The 19,542-nt window shown below is 40.3% G+C and overlaps 1 protein-coding gene across 1 annotated transcript in view; it reads right to left on the reverse strand.

Moving 5' to 3' along the window:
* Positions 1–388: 388 nt before the first annotated feature.
* The window catches only part of LOC108041495 (unconventional myosin-VIIa), a 1,185,777-nt gene continuing 1,166,623 nt past the window's right edge, over positions 389–19,542 (reverse strand). Inside the window, exons 13-14 of the mRNA XM_044459306.1 lie at positions 17,494–18,114; positions 389–450 (exon numbers count right to left, since the gene is read on the reverse strand). Of these exons, the coding sequence (XP_044315241.1) occupies positions 397–450; positions 17,494–18,114 (675 nt within the window). The 3' untranslated portion in view covers positions 389–396. The remainder of the gene's footprint in view (positions 451–17,493; positions 18,115–19,542) is intronic.

Here is a 19,542-nt window from a genome sequence, read left to right on the forward strand (position 1 = left end):
TAAAACGCTTAAGTCGTTTTACCTAAAACGTCAAGAACCGCTAGCTTAGAGATGGGGCATTTAAGTGCACCAGTTGATGTCTGCACTTTCGCAATTCGGATTTGACCATCTTTATCATTAAACGTTTGGGCAACAAGGCCCTTCTTCCAGCCTCCTCTGGATTGATTTTCGTCACAGATCAAGACTAGATCCCCGATTTAAATTGGCTTGGTATGTGCAAACCATTTGGTGCGCTTCCTTAAAGTAGGAAGGTACTCTCTTATCCAACGTCTCCAAAATACATCCTTTAGCTGCTGAGCAATACGGTATTGTTTTCGATGGCAGTAGTTATCAATTTCTCCAGGAATTTGTGTAGAGTTTACGGTTCCTAGTCGAAACTGATTTGGGGTGACTGGTTCAGGATCGTCTATAGTAACAGGTACATGTGTCACAGAGATTTAAATGTGGGATCTGTTAAAGACGAAATCGACAATGTAAAAGAAAAGTATATGATCAAGCTACAGGCTCATCCAAATAGGCTTGCGCAGTCTTTAACCTGGAACACTTGCCATTCAAGACACAGGCGAAGAGATCTCCCCACCCAGCAACAATAGCTAGGCCCGTTCTCCAAAAAAACTTAATTTTAACTAATTAAATTTATGTATTAGGCTAAGATTTGAATACTTGTCGTTAGTCTCGAAGAGAGAAGATTCGATAAATAACAAGAAAGGAAAGCTAACTTCGGGCGGAGCCGAAGTTGATATACCCTTGCAGAATATTCTGTAAATTATATTCTCCAAATTTAATTATATGATGCATTCTTAACACTTATAAAAAATCCCAACTTCCTAACTTTAAAAACACCAAAGTTATGGCATTTCCACTCGTTCAGTTATATGGCAGCTATAGGATATAGTCGGCCGATCTCGGCCGTTCCGACTTATATACTGCGTGCAAAGGAAAGAAGGGTGTGTGCAAAGTTTCAATTCGATAGCTTTAAAACTGAGAGACTAGTTTGCGTAGAAACAGACAGACGGACAGACGGACGGACGGTCGGCGGGACAGACGGCCAGTCGGACATGCTTAAATCAACTCAGGAGGCGATCCTGATCAAGAATATGTATACTTTATAGGGTCGGAGATGTCTCCTTCACTGCGTTGCACACTTTTGACCAAAATTATAATACCCTCTGCAATACCCTCTGATTGGCAAAAAATAAAACCCATAGAAAATCCCAACTTCCTAACTTTAAAACCACCAAAGTTATGACATTTCCGATCGTTCAGTTATATGGCAGCTATAGGATATAGTCGTCCGATCCGGGCCGTTGCGACTTATATACTGCGTGCAAGGGAAAGAAGAATGTGAGCAAAGTTTCAATTTGATATCTTTAAAACAGACAGACTCAGGAGGGGATCCTGATCCTGACGCTGGGCGCGCAAAAAACAATATGTAAATAAAAAGACTAAAAAAGTTAAATGAAAAGAGCGTTAAATTCAAATTCAAACTAAGAACGATCGCGCGCGTAGGGGCACACTAGAGCGATAGAGGTGGCCACACTTATACCGGCAAATCCCACACAGGCGGCGGGCACACTAGATCTCGCTGAGCCCCCTATAAGGCGGATCACGGGCATAGAACTTCACTGAGCAGCAGACCGTCTTCGGGTACAGAGGCAACTCCCCAGTGATGGTGAGCAGCAAAGTCACTTTTGGTGGACTAAATCATTCGATCCAAGTCCGCTTATACATTGTAGTTAGCTCCCGTAGTACTTCCTACTCCCCCTAACCTTCTCGGCTTGCCGGTCCGAAGGTATCACTAGGAGACGTCTGATTTCAGGATCGCACCTCCTTACGGCACGGTTCACCGGCCGAATGCTCTCTCTCTCTCGGTCCCCAAGCAACTCTCTCTCTATCTTGTGGCTGACTTCAGGGTCCCCAAGCAACATTCTCTCTCTCTTGCGCCAGACCTCAGGGTCCCCAAGCAACATTCTCTCTCTTGCGGTTCCAAGTTAATAAAATAGAATAGAATCGGAAATGGTGCCAGTTGTTAGGAGAGTACTTTAGAGAGTACACGTTACTCGTAGAGTAAAAGAGTATTGTGTATTCCTTGAATAGTAAGTAACAGGAAGACGAAAGCGTTTTCGACCCAATAAAGTACATATATTCCTGATCAGTTATAAGAGCTAGTTTTTTAACACTTAGCCATGTCCCTCCGCATGTCTGTCCAACTAGTTTCTCAGTTTTATAGCTATTTGGATGAAAGTTTCCAAAAAATCTTCTTTTTGGCTTATATATGGCTTATATACTAAGTAGGAGAGGACGACTGTAGCATATAGGGTCCTATTGGAGCTATATATATATATATATATATATATATATATATATATCTAACAAATAAATGAAGACTATAACTTCGTTATTTTAAACATATACGGATATACATCTAGATACACAATTTCAGAACTATGGTTTACATTTTGTAAAAACAGGACGACTAAAATAAGATCAAAAACAAGAGAGAACGCTATAGTCGAGTGCCTCGACTATTAGATACCCGTTACTCAGCTAAACAACTTAATATAAATATGCCTTCTTGTGTTTTTTTTGTTTTTTTTTTTTTAAATAATGTGAATTATAGTGACCACAGGAAAAAAGGACAAAAAGTTCAAATTATCAATTTGAATTCGGCGATCTCTTAGTGCTGGCAGCTTTACAGCACGAGCATCTGCACCAGCGCTGCTTTAGCGCGCAGCTTTTGTCCTGCACCAGCAGCTGTGTTTATGTTTATGTTTTTGAGTGCAATAAATTGACTAGATATATTAAACATACATACTTATATTGGCTAAACACATACATTCTTAAATAGTATTATGTATATTAAAGTCTAAATGTTTGCACAACACGAGTAACGGGTATAGCGAATAGCTTTCTTTGAAAGGAGTTATCTTTGCCCGGAAATTGCAACTGCGTACAATGTAAATACATACATATGTATATGCTTACATACATACATTGCTTGACTCAGACCTCCAATTTGGCTAACTTGATTTGATTTGCATAGCTCTTGGGATATAGTTCGGTATTGACAAATGAAAACCATCGCAATTTCCTTTAATAGAAATCCTTATAGAGTTTTAACGTTGACTCTGTTGAGCACCTTGGCCAGTTGTTCCAAATTCATCCGTTAGATGGCGCCATGAAAGGCGGAAATGTAGGCGCTAGCCAGGCTTAAGCGTTTAATAGGTTTTTGGGCGTTAGAGTGGGCGTGGAAAACTTTTATTAGGCAATTCAATAGGTACTGACGAAACAAATACATATCAATTAAAATTTTCATAATAGCATCAAAACTGTGGCCACAGCTTGTGGCTTGTGGGCGTCAAAAAGGGCGTGGCACCATTTTGAAACAAACTTACGCTGCGTAGGAACATCTAAAATCTACATGCAAAATGCCAATCTTCTAGCTTTTATAGACAGACGGACAGACGGACATGGCTAGATCGACTCGGCTAGTGTCCTGTTACATACTTTTGCACGAATACAATATACCCTTTCACTCTACGAGTAACGGGTATAAAAAGCAAAAGGAAATTTCTTTGAAAGATTCAAATCTAATATAAATCCTCTATTATCCATTAAGAAGACTTAGTTTGACCTGCTTGAACGAGTCAATGAACTATGTCTGACTACAAGTAAAGTATTTGTATTACCGGGTGGGTTTATGAACCGATTCATAACCTGTGGCAGAGAATGAAAAAACACGTATGTTAGAGGTTTCTTAATAAATGCAGCTTTTTAATATGCCGATCTACACTCACAAGCTCCTCGAGTCGTGTTCATAATAGAGTACTTTCAGTAAGATGCAGAACAGCAACATCAGATAAATACATGATTAAAGCTGGCGTTCCTCGAGAAAGCGCACTTGGGCCTATCTTATTTGTCTTATTTACTTCGGATATCCTAATGTAAACATTTGCCGACGATGCTGCGATCCTGAGTCGTTCAAGATGCCTAATCCGAGCAAGAAGCCAACTCGCTGATCATCTTTCTGCAGTGGAAAGGTGGCTATCTGACTGGAGTATTAAACTAAACAAGCTAAGGTGTAAACACGTAACGTTTACTCTTAATAGACAAATATGTCCTCCGCTTCCCTTAAACGGTGCGCAGATACCCCAGGCCATCAAAGAAAGGTACCTCGGCGTCCACCTCGACAGGCGATTAACCTGGATTATAATCGCTCGATCACCTCTATCCCTGGACTACAAGATCCTGCTCTACAATTGAACTTTTAAACCATTTAAAGCATATACCTCCCGGCTGTGGGGGAGCGCGAGCAGCAGGAACATAGACATAGACATACATCGCACTCAATAAAAAATCTTGAGAACTATCTCTGGGGCACCTTGGCAATAAAAAACGAAATTGAGAAACAAAATGTGTCTTACACCCCAATTCTCTCTCTCAGGGGTTGACTCGGGTTTCCAGAAGAGCCTGAGACGCAACCTACCAATAGTGTTCAGGGCCGCCTAACTCTGTACCAGTCAATACGACTGTTAGTTAAGTTAATATGTTAAGATTTGATACACTTATGTTATTGTTAGTTTCGTAAGGAGAAGAATCAATAAATAAAAGCAAGATTAAAAAAAACAAGAAAGGAAAGCACACTTCGGGTGGAGCCGAAGTTGATATACCCCTGCAGAATATTCTGTAAATTATATTCTCCAAAATTATTCATATGATGCATTCTTAATACTCATAAAAAATCCCAACTTCCTAACTTTAAAAACACAATAGTTATGGCATTTCCAATCGTTCAGTTATATGGCAGCTATAGCATAAGGACGGCCGATCCTTATGAAATTTGGTAGGTTCGATTGATTGGCCAAAAATAAAACCTATAGAAATTCCAAACGTCCTAACTTTACAAACACCAAAGTTATGGCATTTCCGAATAATCAGTTATATGGCGGCTATAGGATATAGTCGGCCGATCCCGGCCGTTCTGACTGATATACTGCGTGCAATGGAAAGGATGTGTGCAAAGATTCAATTCGATATCTTTAAAACTGAGAGTCAAGTTCGCGTAGAAACAGACAGACGGACACACAGACGGACAGACAGACGGACATGCATATATCAACTCAGGACGCGATCGTGATCAAGAATATATATACTTTAAAGGGTCGGAGATGTCTCCTTCACCGCGTTGCACACTTTGACCAAAATTATAATACCCTCTGAAACGGTATAATAATAAATAAAAATATAATTCGTAGCGGGTCAATGGTGCTGCTCAATCTCAGCTTGTGGTGATTGTACTGAAGTTCGGCAGATGTGATTTTGAAGTTTGCTAGCTTAGTATCGAGTATCTTAAATCATGGCACTCAACTATAATAATCTTTCGCTCCACACAGTGAAAGGTCGTGTTTTTGTTTTGCTCTCCGAATTTTTATTTACTTGTTGAAACCACCGGGGTTACCTTAAAATTTGTTAAACGTTTTTACACCTTTAAGTGCCTTTAACAACTTTCCGTTCGCTTTGCGAGTGCATCGTGTTTAACTGTGTTAAGAAAAGAAAACGATTTAAACATTATTTCGGTGCTGCAGCACCTTTAGCTCGCATCAAAAAGTTCTTGAGCGCTTTCTATTCTTAGTCCGCTATACTTGCACAGTGGCCCGAGTAATAATGGGTTTCTGTTCATTGAAAAATTGCATGAAAGCTATCTCGGCTGGAAAGCAGAGTATAAGAAAAGAAAAGTATCATCTGTGTGTCCCGCCAGTTTTTGTCCTGAGGGCATATTTGTCAAAGAGTATGAAGGTAAGAGAAACGAGGACGGAAGCTAACTTCGGTAAGCCGAAGTCTTAATACCCTTGCAGACTTCGCCGAAATTGCTAAAATTAAAAAAGTAGCGAAAAAATGGGGTATACATAAATAAATTAGATTTGCATAGGTTCATGTCAATAGCTTTTATACTGCAAAAACGTCATATAAAAACAGAAAAAGGGATATTTTCGCCCCTTTAATAAATAAGACTTGGAAAAATTTAGGTCAATAGCTTATACACTCCGCGAAATATTCTGAGAAACATCAAATTTGGACCGATTTCACTATATTGTTCCTTTTACCTTGATCAAGGAATGCATAAAAAATACGATTTGGAAAGATTTATGTCAATAGCTTATATACTGTGCGAAATATCCTGAAAATCATAAAATTTTAACCGATTTCACCCTATTGTTCCTATGGGAGCTATAGGATATAGACGTCCGATCAGCACTCGCTTTTACCTTGATCAAGGTATGCATAAAAAATACGATTTGGAAAGATTCATATCAATAGCTTTTACACTGTGCGAAATATCATCAATTCTTGCAAGGTATATCTGATTGTTCATATGGGAGCTATAGGATATAGACGTCCAAACGGGGCGATTTTCAAACTTGAAGTATACATGTTTTAGGACGACTGTGAAAGTTTCACATCGCTAGCTTTAAAACAGGGGAAATGGAAAATACCATTAAACAACCATCCCCAGCGCCCTTCACATCCTCTTCTGCCCCAAAAAATAAGCCTCCTCCTTTCTTCTTTCCTATCAGAATACAATAGGCTTACTTAGTAAGCTAACTTATATGTACTACCTACTACGATAAACTATCTACCGTTTCCATATAACATTGTTGTCTGTACAGAAACCAGGTGAGGGCCTGATATTATTAGTTCCGAAATTTTCACGGGTAAGTACACAATTTCAGTCTTGATTGCTGTCAACTCAACCCTTTCGTCTAAATTATTAACATAAAGTTTGTGATAATAATAAGCTTGTATGAGGGTCACGATTGTATTTGATTTCATTGTTTTTGATTTTTTTAGTTTTTGGGTCTCTTCTACATTCAGATGTTCTAGTCTGAACATATTGCTTTCGTTTATTTCACTCTCAATCGATATATTAAAACCGCTATTTCCAGATCATACCTCATTTTAAACGTATAACCACTTAAGGTGACAATTTGTGGTATGTAATCAATGATGGCAATACATGCTTCTAGGTAATCTCTACTTATCAATATAATGTAATATTCTGAGAAATTATGAATGTAGAATTTTTTTCTATAGGACAAAGTTTACCTTTGTACTGCTTATTTTAATTGGATTACACAATTTATAGTGTGTACGTCTAAATTTGCAGTTCTAACCGGAAATAAAAACAGTGTTGTTTTATTCAATTTAGAGCTCCTTGTGTTAATTACCCACCTCAAGATGGGGTCGTTCATTATTATTTTGATGAGAGGATTTTCTCCACTCGGGTACTCGCCAAAAAAACCCTAGAAATAATAAAGGACAACTGCACAACGGACCTGAGAATTTCATTAAGAACGTACAAGGATGATAATCTGGACACATTAATGATCCTGGCTGACGGAGAGCGAGAAGAGTTCGTTCACGAACACAAGTTTTTACGAAACAAAACGGCGGCACCACCAGAAACTACATTCAGGAGATGTGAAGACAGCACGATAAACCAAACACCGTCCTATGACCAGTGGACACCGGCCAATGTAACACAACAAAGGCAGCCAATGAACACATTATGGAGGCTACCAAACACCACTCAGATCACACGCAACCCAATGCCAAGAGCCACCAATGCACAGACCCATATAATGAACCCATAGGAGGCATGTCGGCGTTGTGGAGGAGACAAACACTGGGCACGAGGATGCAGAAATCAAAGATTACTATTCTGCTGGGTGTGAGGCAAAGTTGGCGTCAGGAGCGTGGAATGCTGCCTCAGAGCGGGAAATGGGCAGCGATCCCAGTCGCAGAGAGGCGCACAGGGGTCGCAAAGTGCCTCCTCTCCAAACTAACTGGCAAACTGATCGAGGAAGAGCAGCAGTTGTCCGCGTCCGTTGAAATTGGAGGTGTCGCATACAAGGCCACAATTGACACTGGAGCCACGTCAAGCTTCATTAACGAGGAGCTTGCGGATACACTGGCTGACAAGGGAAGGATCACAAGGACAAGACGACAAGTTAGGTTGGCAGACGGCAGATGCAGCAGAGTAAGCTCACAGCTTGAGATCACGGTGGAATTTGGAAACAAACAATTGGAGATGAATCTTCTAATACTTCCAGGAGTAGTGGATGAACTAGTGCTGGGATGGAATTTCCTCACGGGAGTCGGGCGGAAATAAAATGTGCCGGGCATGAATTGGGAATACCTGCAAGAAAACAACAATGGATGTCTGGAAGATAGGCTGTCGGTGGCTGTAGATACACATTTTAGTGATGCAGAGGACATTGAGAAACAGCCAGCAGATTTTAGCACCATGTCAGGAACATCTACAGTGGCCGAGCACCAAATCACCGTGAAAGACGAAAAGCCAATCAAACAGAGGTATTATCCTAAGAACCCAAGAGTCCAAGGAGAGGTCAACGCAAAAGTGGACGAGCTGTCCATACAGCTCGCCCATCGTAATAATGAAAAAGAAGAAGTGGAGACTATGCGTTGATTTCAAACAAATAAACGCGAAGTCATAAAAGATGCCTACCCGATGCTGCGGATCAATTATATCCTGGACCAACTCAGAGAGGCAAAATACATAAGCAGTCTAGACTTGAAAGACGGATATTGGCAAATCCCTTTGGAGGTAAACAGTAGGCAATATACGGCGTTTACAGTACCCGGCAAAGGTTTGTTCCAATGGAAAGTAATGCCTTTCGGACTACACTCAGAATCGGCCACGTTCTAAAGGGCTCTGGATCACGTAATAGGCCCGGAGATGTCACCATACGCGTTTGCATACCAAGATGACATTACTGTGATCGGACGCATGCTGAAAGAACACGTGGAGAACCTGAAGGAAGTGTTTAGGCGCCTCAAGGAAGCCAGCTTAAGAATAAACGATAAATGCAAATTCTTCAAGCAAGAGCTGCTTTACCTAGGACACCGCGTTACTAGCGAAGGGATAGGCACAGATCCCGAGTAGGTAGCGGCCATAGCCGAACTAGAGCCACCGTCGACGGTATGCGAACTACGACAGTACCTAGGCGTAGCTTCATGGTACCGACGATTTGTGCAAGATTTTGCGCGTATACTAAACCATTTAATGATCTTCTACGCAAAGGCATGTACGCAAGTACAAATACAAGTCCATTCAGCTGTAGGCTGCAGTGAAAATGCTCCCTCAGGTACCAGAGAAACCATGTGCAACAGTATGTGCGGATTTCGTCGGGCCATTGCCGATATTTGTGTTAATCGATCGGTTGTCCAAATGGACGGAAATTGTGCCACTACGAACAGCAACAGCGGAGACCCTACGGAGGGCGTTCAGAGAACGCATAATATCAAGGTTCGGGGCTCCGAAGATAGTGATAACCGACAACGGAGTACAGTTCACCAGTCGATCTTTCAAAAGATTTCATAGCGAAATGGGAATAAAGCAGCAATTCACGGCGCCCTACACACCGCAGGAAAACCCAACAGAACGGGCTAACCGTACGGTAAAGACGATGATAGCACAATTCGCAGGAAAAGATCAAATAACTTGGGACGAGAACTGGTCAGACATTATGCTAGCAGTGAACTCAAGCATATCTGAATTAACTGGATACTCCCCAGCGTTTCTCACACAAGGCCGAGAACCCCGTTTACCAAATGCATTATACGACTGGGAAACGTTAGGCTCAGGAAGAATTACAGAGACCCCGGAAGAAAACGCTAACAAGTTAAAATCGGAATATGGAAAAAGCATCCCAGGACCAAGCCAGACACTACAATCTGAGGAGAAGGCAGTGGACACCAGAGGTGGGCGGCATAGTGTGGGCCAAAGAACACCACCTATCCAAAGCAGCCGAGGGATTTGCTGCAAAACTAGCCCCGAGGTACGATGGTCCTTGCCAGGTTATGGATTTCGTCTCTCCAGTGATCTGCAAAATACGGCACACAAATTCAAAGAAAGAGCGGACGGTTCACGTTGGCAAGCTTAAGCAGCAACAATCAGAAACGGCAAAAGAGCAGACGGAGGACACATCGGTGGACTAGGACAAGGATTTCACATTGATCCAGACTGCGAGGCAACAGGATTAGGCGTCAGGCCGAAGCAAGAGTCATCCATACGCCACGCAGAGGGGAAAATCACAAGGATAAGACACAGAATATGAATGAAAAAGGATGCTAAGGACCCCGACTACGAGGCAGACAGATTCAGCGTCAGGCATACACCCAAGTCATCCGCATATACGCCGCGTAAATAGGGTACCTAAGGAAAAGAAAGGGTCCATAAAAACCCCAACGAGGCAGTCGGATTCAGCGTCGGGCATACGCCCGAGTCATCCGCTTATACGCCGCGTGGAATAGGTTTATAAAACACGACCAGCAACGCCAAACCCCTAGCGTTGGTAGACTCTATACGGATTAGATCAGGCTGAATCTACTGGCTGCCGAAGAATGGGGAGAGACAGCACAGCAGAGCTGCACCGTAGGTTCCGATGCAATGCGAGTGATTAAAAAAAAACAAATAAATAAATAAGAAAATAAAAAAAAAACATATAAACATAGAAAACACAACGGCATCGGTCTTCCCGTTCACGAAAGGCTAAAAGAGAGTAAAAAGTGAGAAGGGTGAAAGTGGAGAAAGAAAGAAAAAAACTTACCGTCGAAAATTGCTTGTCATGTCGCACATCTAAAGGGATGGGGCGCTACGATTAATAAGCGGTCGATTGGCACTGGACGATAGTGTCGATCGATGGGCACAGAGCACTGGAGATGTCGGCACAGGAAGGGCCACACAAAAAAATATCGCCACCACAGGATGGCAACGCTGCGCTAATTCTAATCATCGAGATCGGCTGGAAAACCGATCTGGAAAGCGATAGTGTGACCAAACTTTGGAGGAGAGGTGATGCTTAGAACGCGAAGTATAAGGGGGAAACATCTTGGGCGGGACATTCAAGCAGGAAGAAGATCAAGAGACGTCTATGGGGAAACATCTTGGGCGGGAAAAGAAATGGAGGATCGGCGCTGTGGAACTCAGGTACGAGCTATGAGCGTCGAGGGAACCATTTTGAGGAGCAGGAAGACTCGAAGGCTACAAGGATTTACAAGAAGACAGCCGAGAATAAACGGGATACGCCGGCCTATATAAGCAGGCCGAGCGCAGGAAGCGGGATCAGTCGATCACAAGGAGTCAATCCAACGAGATCAGTAGACAAGCAGCAAACCAGTAAATAACACAAGCCAAGTTAACATCAGTAGGAAGCAGAGCCGCGAGTCAACAAGGAGCAAGATCGCTCCATGCGCTTTGTTCTAATTCTTGTCGCGATTTGAGCTTGGCGTATTGCTCGACGAGTCCGACAGAAGTGAATAAAAAGAGTCCTTCGACAAAGAACCATGGGCTCGGAAAGAAAGTTGTCCAGAACCAGCTGCCGTGCGAAAACAATTGCCTTGTCGAATTCCGGCTTACGCCTGAACCGGCAGGCGAGAATTGTGCAGGCCTTGGTGCGACTAGCCAAGAAGGACCGTGTCCGAACGATGTGTGCCTCGAGAGGCGTATGCGTCGGGAGCACAGTAGTTCATCGCCAGAGTCCTAGACAGTCAGCTGACCGAATCCCGAGAGCCAAATACCCGCTGCATTAGTCTCACACGAGCACGCAGACAACGGAGCCAGGACATCGCGCCGTGAGCAGAGCACGGACATCGAGGACACAAGAAACGACGAGAAGTCATAGCAGGCCCAGCAGCAACCAAGCCATACTCCGACTTATCCACTCCACGGCTAAGAGGCGAGGGCGGAAGCGTTCGTCTTGAACCCAGCGTCCTGCCACAAGGACTGCATTGGCGGCCTTCCGGCGTATGCCTGAACCGTGAGGTGGAAACTGTGTAGGCGTCTCGGGTGACCGGCCGGGACAGATCCAGGGACAGGAGGCTGTGGCTGCGAAAGGCGTACTTTGAGAGCACCCCAGTCTGGGAACGGTAACGCCTCCCTAGACCCTCATAGCCCCGAGGCCAAAGACAACGGAGGCGTTCCGGAGCAGCGAGCAACGAGGCAGCGGAGAGCGACGGTGGAGAAGCCACCAGGGAAGGCGTTGAGACAACCATCTGTCACCATCTGTCACCATCTGTCACCATCTGTCACCATCTGTCACCATCTGTCACAATCTGTCACTATCTGTCACCATCAATCCCAGGCCGAGGGACAAGTCGGCGAATAAAGATCCTAGTATAAACATCCTAACATTCTGTGCGTTCTCATTAGACAATCGGGCGGTCGGGCAGACCATAAAAATCAGTTCGTTACAGTTTGTATGGAGACCAACCAAGCCATCGATTTTTTGTCGCAATAACCGGACGGACACTATAAGCGAAGTCGTTATAACCAGATTCTACTGAATGTAAAAAAAAATGGAAGTAAAAAAATTATATTAGTTTACATACAATCGATTTTTTCGATGTTGGCCGGATGAATGCTGTGGCCATTTTACCAATTTACAATATGATTTTTGTTATTTCAATTATGTCCTGTCACTGTCGCCATATAAAAGGTATTTTATTCAATTCATATGTATTTAATTATATTTAAGGGTATTATTAAAAAAAAGTTTAAAAGAAGTATGACGTCACTTGTAGACATATCTTTATTCAATTTAATTGGCATATATATAACAATGTACTTAAAGCTAAGGCCGCGCAACTGCGCTGCCGGGAACGCCGACAGAGGAGAGGCCGCATTTATGTATTTCTTAAATATAAATATGCTCCTCGCTGCTGACAGGGGCTAGCCGAGAGAGGTTGTATGTACTGAATGTGTATGTGCAGTCAAGGCATGGGGATCCGCTGACTTATGTACTTATGGTCTTCAAGGCAGAGCTCGGATGATCGTGTTTCGGTCAGGTCGAACCATGCCTTGTGTTCGGTTACAGTGCATATGCCTTAAGTACTCTTGGTACAGTGGTTATTGGTTATATGTGTACATACTACACTTCTCAAAAAAGGTTAGACTATTTGGAATATTAGAAACTTATGCGGAAACTTGTGGTGACCATGAGGCAAAGCACAAGGGGAGGTGCTTGGCCATAAAAGAGGATCATTAACTGTGGTTCTAACCATAGTGCGTCCTCCCGCCGATGTCATGCCTATTTAGATGCTATTAAAAAACGCAAGCCCAATGGCTCTTTAAAGCGTAGACCTAATCAAAAGCTTACTCAAAATGCTTTGTTCACTTCACGTCTTAAGTTCACATCAAAGTGAAAAGACCTCTTTGATTGAACAACCTGCTCAGGACAGGCTTCTATAATTTATTAACGGATTAAGGAAGCACCAAGGCAAGGATGCTGCGATAGCCCAAGCGGCTGCAAATTGATAAGTTGTCGTTACGTTTTGATTAAATGATGACGACAACACTACAAATGTTACAGAGCGTAATGTCTAAGAACGCCACTTCATTAGGGTCAACGCATGGCGATTAACTGACTAATTATGGTATAAATATCGTTATTGTGAACGCCAACAACTTAGTTGGCAAATCTCTCGAGATTGAGCAGCAAGGGAACGCAAAATTGACAGCCATTCCTTTTTTTATATTTATGGATATGCTGGACACTCTGCCAACCCCCTGATGATCGACATCGTGGTAGTGGTGCTGTCATCGTCAAATCCTCTTCAGATTATCACCTAAGCGTCACAATATCGGTGCCACACTTGCAAGCAGTTGCCATAAGTTTGGTCACAGGGTTTGACAGAATTTTTTTTTCCTGTCTTTTGACCCCCTGGTCACCACCTTTCTTGGTTGGCTGAGAAATATCTGCGCCTTTTTGGCTCTGTATGTAGCAACTTCCCTATTGGAGGGGATTGGAATGCGCACCAAATGCCACATTTGCTCTCCGCTGTGGCCGTTCGCGTAGCCTCTACAAGCACGAAGAAAAGGCTAAGTAGCTCTGAGTTACTTTTGAGCGTCGCCTTTATTGAAAGGGACAAATTGATCGAATCTATGGGTCAGGGATGAAAATGGCCTGGCTCCTTTGTACAGATAGCGGCCTTTCCCTTTAGGGCAAGGTGCGTCTCTTTAAGGTCATTGTCCCTACGACATTAAACTAGAGATTCCCTTGCTGGGGTCAGACCTGATTCGTCACTAAAAAGAGTGCAAACTAATGCACAAAGGCTATCAGGAGGATGCTGGGGGTAAAGTGGCACCAATATGTGGAAAATCAAGTTATGTTCCAGGATACGATTGACAAATCGGTACCGGAAACGTTTGCTTACACATAAAAACTGTCTAACAAGACAGTCTCCGCAGACGACACCCCGCCGAACTATGATTAAAGCATTTTGTTACAGCACATGAGGGTTGCTCATTGATAGTGGTCGGCTTTAAAGTTAAATAGTATAGAAGAATGATCACCACTCCCATTCATCCGCGGATCTCATGTATTGTTGTAGATTTACTTCGACACCACTGGATCGACGGCGTCCGCGTAGACGACACCCGGCAGACGTATGGATTCTCTGCCGTGACAAACACTTCCTCCTTTAACCTGATTAACTTATGACCACACCTTATTTGCTCAAAAATGGAGCATCCGCTACTCGTTTTTTTGGGATCTTGTGAATAAATTTGACAATACACGAAAACAAGGTCCATTCTTATGTGGCGTGTTCAACAAAGCATTGAAAAAATTGAGTTCCCAAGCTTCTGAACTGTACTCTGGGATTGAACGGACTAATAAAATGAACTAAAGCTTTGTGATATAAGCTCTCCTCTGTCTTTATTCACCATGGAAGTAAGAAGGACGCCGAGGGCATTATCATACATGATTTTTACACTTAACCACTTTTCGTATACGCAGCTTACAGTGGGCTGACTTGTAGATTGGTATTTTTACTTTTCCATGGTATTTTGTGCTTCTATGTAAATGTCCCATACCAACTTCTGTTTCATCACCCGCTGGTATGTGGCAACATTTGGAATAAAGGTATATACCAAATATAATTGGGACAAAAAAATTACAATCATAAATCATTAACCAAGTCTTTAGAGTGTGTCGTCAAACTTTGAATCTCAGATTTTACACAATTTTTCTGATCTTTGAAAAATAAGTTAAATATTCAGTGGAAACAATTTTAATATATTTTATTAGATTTCTTATAGTATAAAATACAATTGATGAGTCATTATATACTACTTTGTTTCTCTAACTTTAAAAATGTCATGAACACACATAGCACGTTTTAAAAATTATGTTTTGACTTCTATTATAAATAAAACAAAAACAAAAACGACCAAGGTGCCATTCATCTTGAACGGATCACTTGTGATTAAGTCCCTTAAAATAGTTATTGTTGTATCCTACCTCATAAAATCCATTTTAAAAAATCCCATGGAATCCCAAATTAGTCAAACTTCAGTACAGGAAACGAGTGGTTTACCTCTTCACTATTGAGAAATACAACATATAAGAAAAGTGGCACAAGTTGTAACAGATATGGTTGTCAATTTGCCTTATTGAGGTCTAAAAAAGAGTCTGTCTACATGAACCAGCTGTCGGGACTTAGACCCAGACCCAATTCAAAACTTATCACTTGCACGTATGACTACGTCGATTAATGAAGAAAACTGCTGACATCAATCTCCCAAACTTTTCTGCTTATCCCAAACATGAGCTCTGAAAACAGAAACACTTCATAAGTAGAAAGAGCGGTAAAATTAGTGAAGAATACAGTCTGTTTCAAGCAACAGTCAAAACCAATATGTGGGGAAATCAGCGTTATGAAGGCGCTGAACGAATGGAAACACTCATTTTGAAACATTTTCGTCGACTGCCACAAAAAAAAACAATTTTTATTGAAACTGAACTGTTGTATATTCTCATACACATCTGCAGCAGCATTTTAACTTTTAACTCAGAAGACGAAAGTTCAAATTATTACCAAAACATGGAATAATGAACTTTTATATATATAAAGAAATTTTGTAAGTAAAAAGAGAAATGGGAAACAATTCAATAAGTGATGCTATAAAGGTTGTTAAAGCAGTAAATGCGGTGTAGAATTGAAGAGGCAAGATTTGTTATCTGGTCACCTGAGCGCAAAGCTCATCATTTATAAAAGTCATTTATAGTTGTCAAATAGACTTAATCAAAGCTATCCGAGCTACCAGGTGATTTATACCTTCTCAATACTATATGCGATGATAAGATTTTTAAAGCAGTATGTGCTATTTGCTGATGTTGCACAGAACAAAGTTCTGAATCGGTTGTCTGGTCATCTGATCGTAAAGCTGGCGGCCACGTCATTTATAACAAGAAAGAAAGCAGTTATTACAAAAAACAATGAAGCTATGTCGATTTTGGTCTGCATTTTGCCATCGTTTCTATAGCTGCTATATGATATTGCTGTCCGATTGTGACAAAACGGAAAGCGTAATTCTGATTGAGGGACTAAAACGTCTCCTTCACTGCGCTGCATTTTGCCTAAATAAAAGCGTAATTCTGATTTAGTAGATAATTACTATATCTCAAAGGAATAATTTGATAAAAAGAAAAACAGAAAAGTAAACATTTTTTTCATGTTTATTTTCTTAATTTTTCTTTTTGCTTATGTGAGCTATTATTTGGTTGCTCTTTAATTTGCATAGGAGTGCCTATTGTGGGAATGATCGTACAAAACCCGATATTAGTGAGTTAGTTAGTTATTTACAATTATTTTCGTTTGAAGAGCCGATTCGCAGCTCCATTATATTAAACAGTAGTTAGCAACCCGTGCATGTTTGAATAGATACTATGCTTACTCGAACCTAGAAAAGAATGACCACTGCACTCTAATAGAATACTGGATATGGACATTATAAAATTGCAAATCGAAAATCAGCTATTTACGAGAAATATATCGTCAAATAATTTCGAACGATGCTTGTTAATCGTTACTCGGATACTTGTTAAGTAAAATTGCATTTTAAGAAATCTTTAATATGGTAACGATAAGCGGCATATCTATTTTTCGATAATACAACTAATTTTACTGAAACTTCAAAATGGTGAAATCAAAAGAATTCAAGTGTCTCAAAAATGTCAAGTGTCTTCAAAAGGGTCAAGTGTCTTACTTTACCCAATTACTGTGATAATATTTTTGAATATTGTGAACTAATGAAAGTGACCTGGCACCCAATGACCAAGCACTCACCCAACACTGCAATTATCATAAGGTCGATCTGTATGATAATCTCTGAAGATTTAATAAATCTTATAAGCATTCCCTCTGGGACGCATAAATTAAAAAAAAACTTAATCTGATTTCCATGAAGGAGCACCATTGGAAAATTAGCCTTTAAGCTAAGCGAAACGGTCATGACTATTCGAACTGGATTGGTGATGTTTTATAGACTTTAAGATATTTATTTTTCCGCTGAAAGCCTTTTAGACGTAAAATAAGCCAACGTCCTTATGCGAGATCTTAAGTTGTATAACACGCCTCAGTTTTATTTATTTATTTTTTATTTTATTTTCAAAATAGGCGAATACTTACTTGAAATATATTGCACGACAATAAAACATTCTCTGGATCATACATGTGAATGTGGGATGTTGGTATTTTGTCAGACTTTAAAAATATTGTCATATTTTGTTTTGCCATACAATCTGCATTATTTTCCCCTTTTCCTGATGGTGAATATATAAAGTTACCGTCACTCGAAAGGTCGTGGGTATTAAAATAGTTCTCTGCAAATTCCAGAATATTGTAAAATGAATCGTCGTTGTGAATATCTCTATGACTATCCTCATTGCAGTTTAGTTCATATATTTTTTTTTCTACTCTTTGTTTTCGTCTTTGCTGACGTTCATCTTCCATTTGATAATTAACAAAAAAAGAAGAAGTGGATTTTTTGGTGTTTTCCTGAAGGATTTTCAATTTAAGTAGCGTTTTATTTTCTTCTGTTATTTCCTTTGTGTTCGTTAATTTGATTGCGTTAATTGCTTCATATATGGGCTCAGGTTTTAATTGCTTTGCTGATATAAAACCTATAGACGCAGGAGGTGGAGGCGGAGGTACTGTTGGCTCTGGGAGTGACGGAACGCCTTTGGAAGGAAATGACTTTCCTATTTCTTGATTTTCAAAATTTTCTCCGTTCTGCATACACAATTCAATCTAAAATTAAAAAAAGAACAAAAAATATTTTATTATTTATATTATCTCTTGGAAGTATACGAGTGTTCAGATTGTTTTCTTCTCAAACTTATTATACCGATTGATGAGTTTAATTAATACCTTGTGCTTCTTCAGGTAAATCGATATTTCTAAATGTCCATTCACTATTTCACTTTTATTTCTATTTTTCATACTTGCTGAATATGTTCTATTTTTTAAATGCGCTCGATATAATTTTGTTTCATTTGTTTTGGCTATTAATTCGTTTTCAAAAAACTGGTTCTGGTACTGTGGACGGGGTAGAAAACTATTTGGACTGTTTTGATTAGTTTTTATGAAGATTGTGATATTTTTTGTAGTTCGTTACTTCTATAATTTATCCAAAAGATATTTTTATATGTAGTATATTTTGGCTGTTGGCTCTTTCTAGTTTGTCATAGCTTAGTAATTTATGGTTGAAAAGTCCTAGTTGTGAATGTTGTACTCCCACCTCCAAGTCAATATACTCAAAAAATTGCAACAGATCGTAAATAAGTGTATGAACACCGTTTCTACTGTTCTCGTAGTTATTGATTCTCTGCAGTATATCATTAACAAACTGTATCACTTCGTTAAATTCATGGATCCTGACCCGCTGCTGCATCTAATTTGTTCCAAAAAGGCAAGGTTATTGAACCCAATTCTGTTAGAATACCCAGATTTCAGCAAAGAATTTTGCGTAAATACAGATGCAAGCGTGTGGAGTAGTTTTAACTCAAAACAAAAATGGACTCGAACTCCTAGTGACATCCGCATTAAGATAATTTGCAAAGGGTGTTTGGAAAAACTAATAATTTGCCAAAGCATTTTAATAATATAAATAATATAGAAGCATTTTATAATATAGAAGATTACGCTAAGGAAAGTAAATATAGATTGGAAGAAGCATCTAAAAGAGCTAGGATAATGTAAAGAGCATAAAAAAATTAGAAATTATGTTAAGAAAGTAAGAATTATAAATTTATCCTTGGGAGATAAAGTTTTACTAGCCAAGGAGTCAGGGCATACTATAAGTTAGACTTTAAATATACTGGTCCGTATACAGAAACAGAAATAGGAGAAACAAGCTGTTCATAAATATAGGTTACAAATTCTTATTTTCAATTCACTTTACTTTTCTTGTTCGAGTATGGCCATACATAGGATTAGAACTATATTTGGAATGAACACTATAACAAAAATATTAAATAATATTAATATTTTCTGATTCAATAAAATTAGCTAGAACAAGAGAGAACGCTATAGTCGAGTGCCTCGACTATTAGATACCCGTTACTCAGCTAAAAAAGTTCAAATTATCAATTTGAATTCGGCGATCTCTTAGAGCTTAGAGTATTATGTATATTAAAGTCTAAATGTTTGCCCAACACAAGTAACGGGTATAGTGAA

The sequence above is a fragment of the Drosophila rhopaloa genome, unplaced genomic scaffold, assembly GCF_018152115.1.
Source record: "Drosophila rhopaloa isolate 14029-0021.01 unplaced genomic scaffold, ASM1815211v1 contig_190, whole genome shotgun sequence".
Lineage (NCBI taxonomy): Eukaryota > Metazoa > Arthropoda > Insecta > Diptera > Drosophilidae > Drosophila > Drosophila rhopaloa.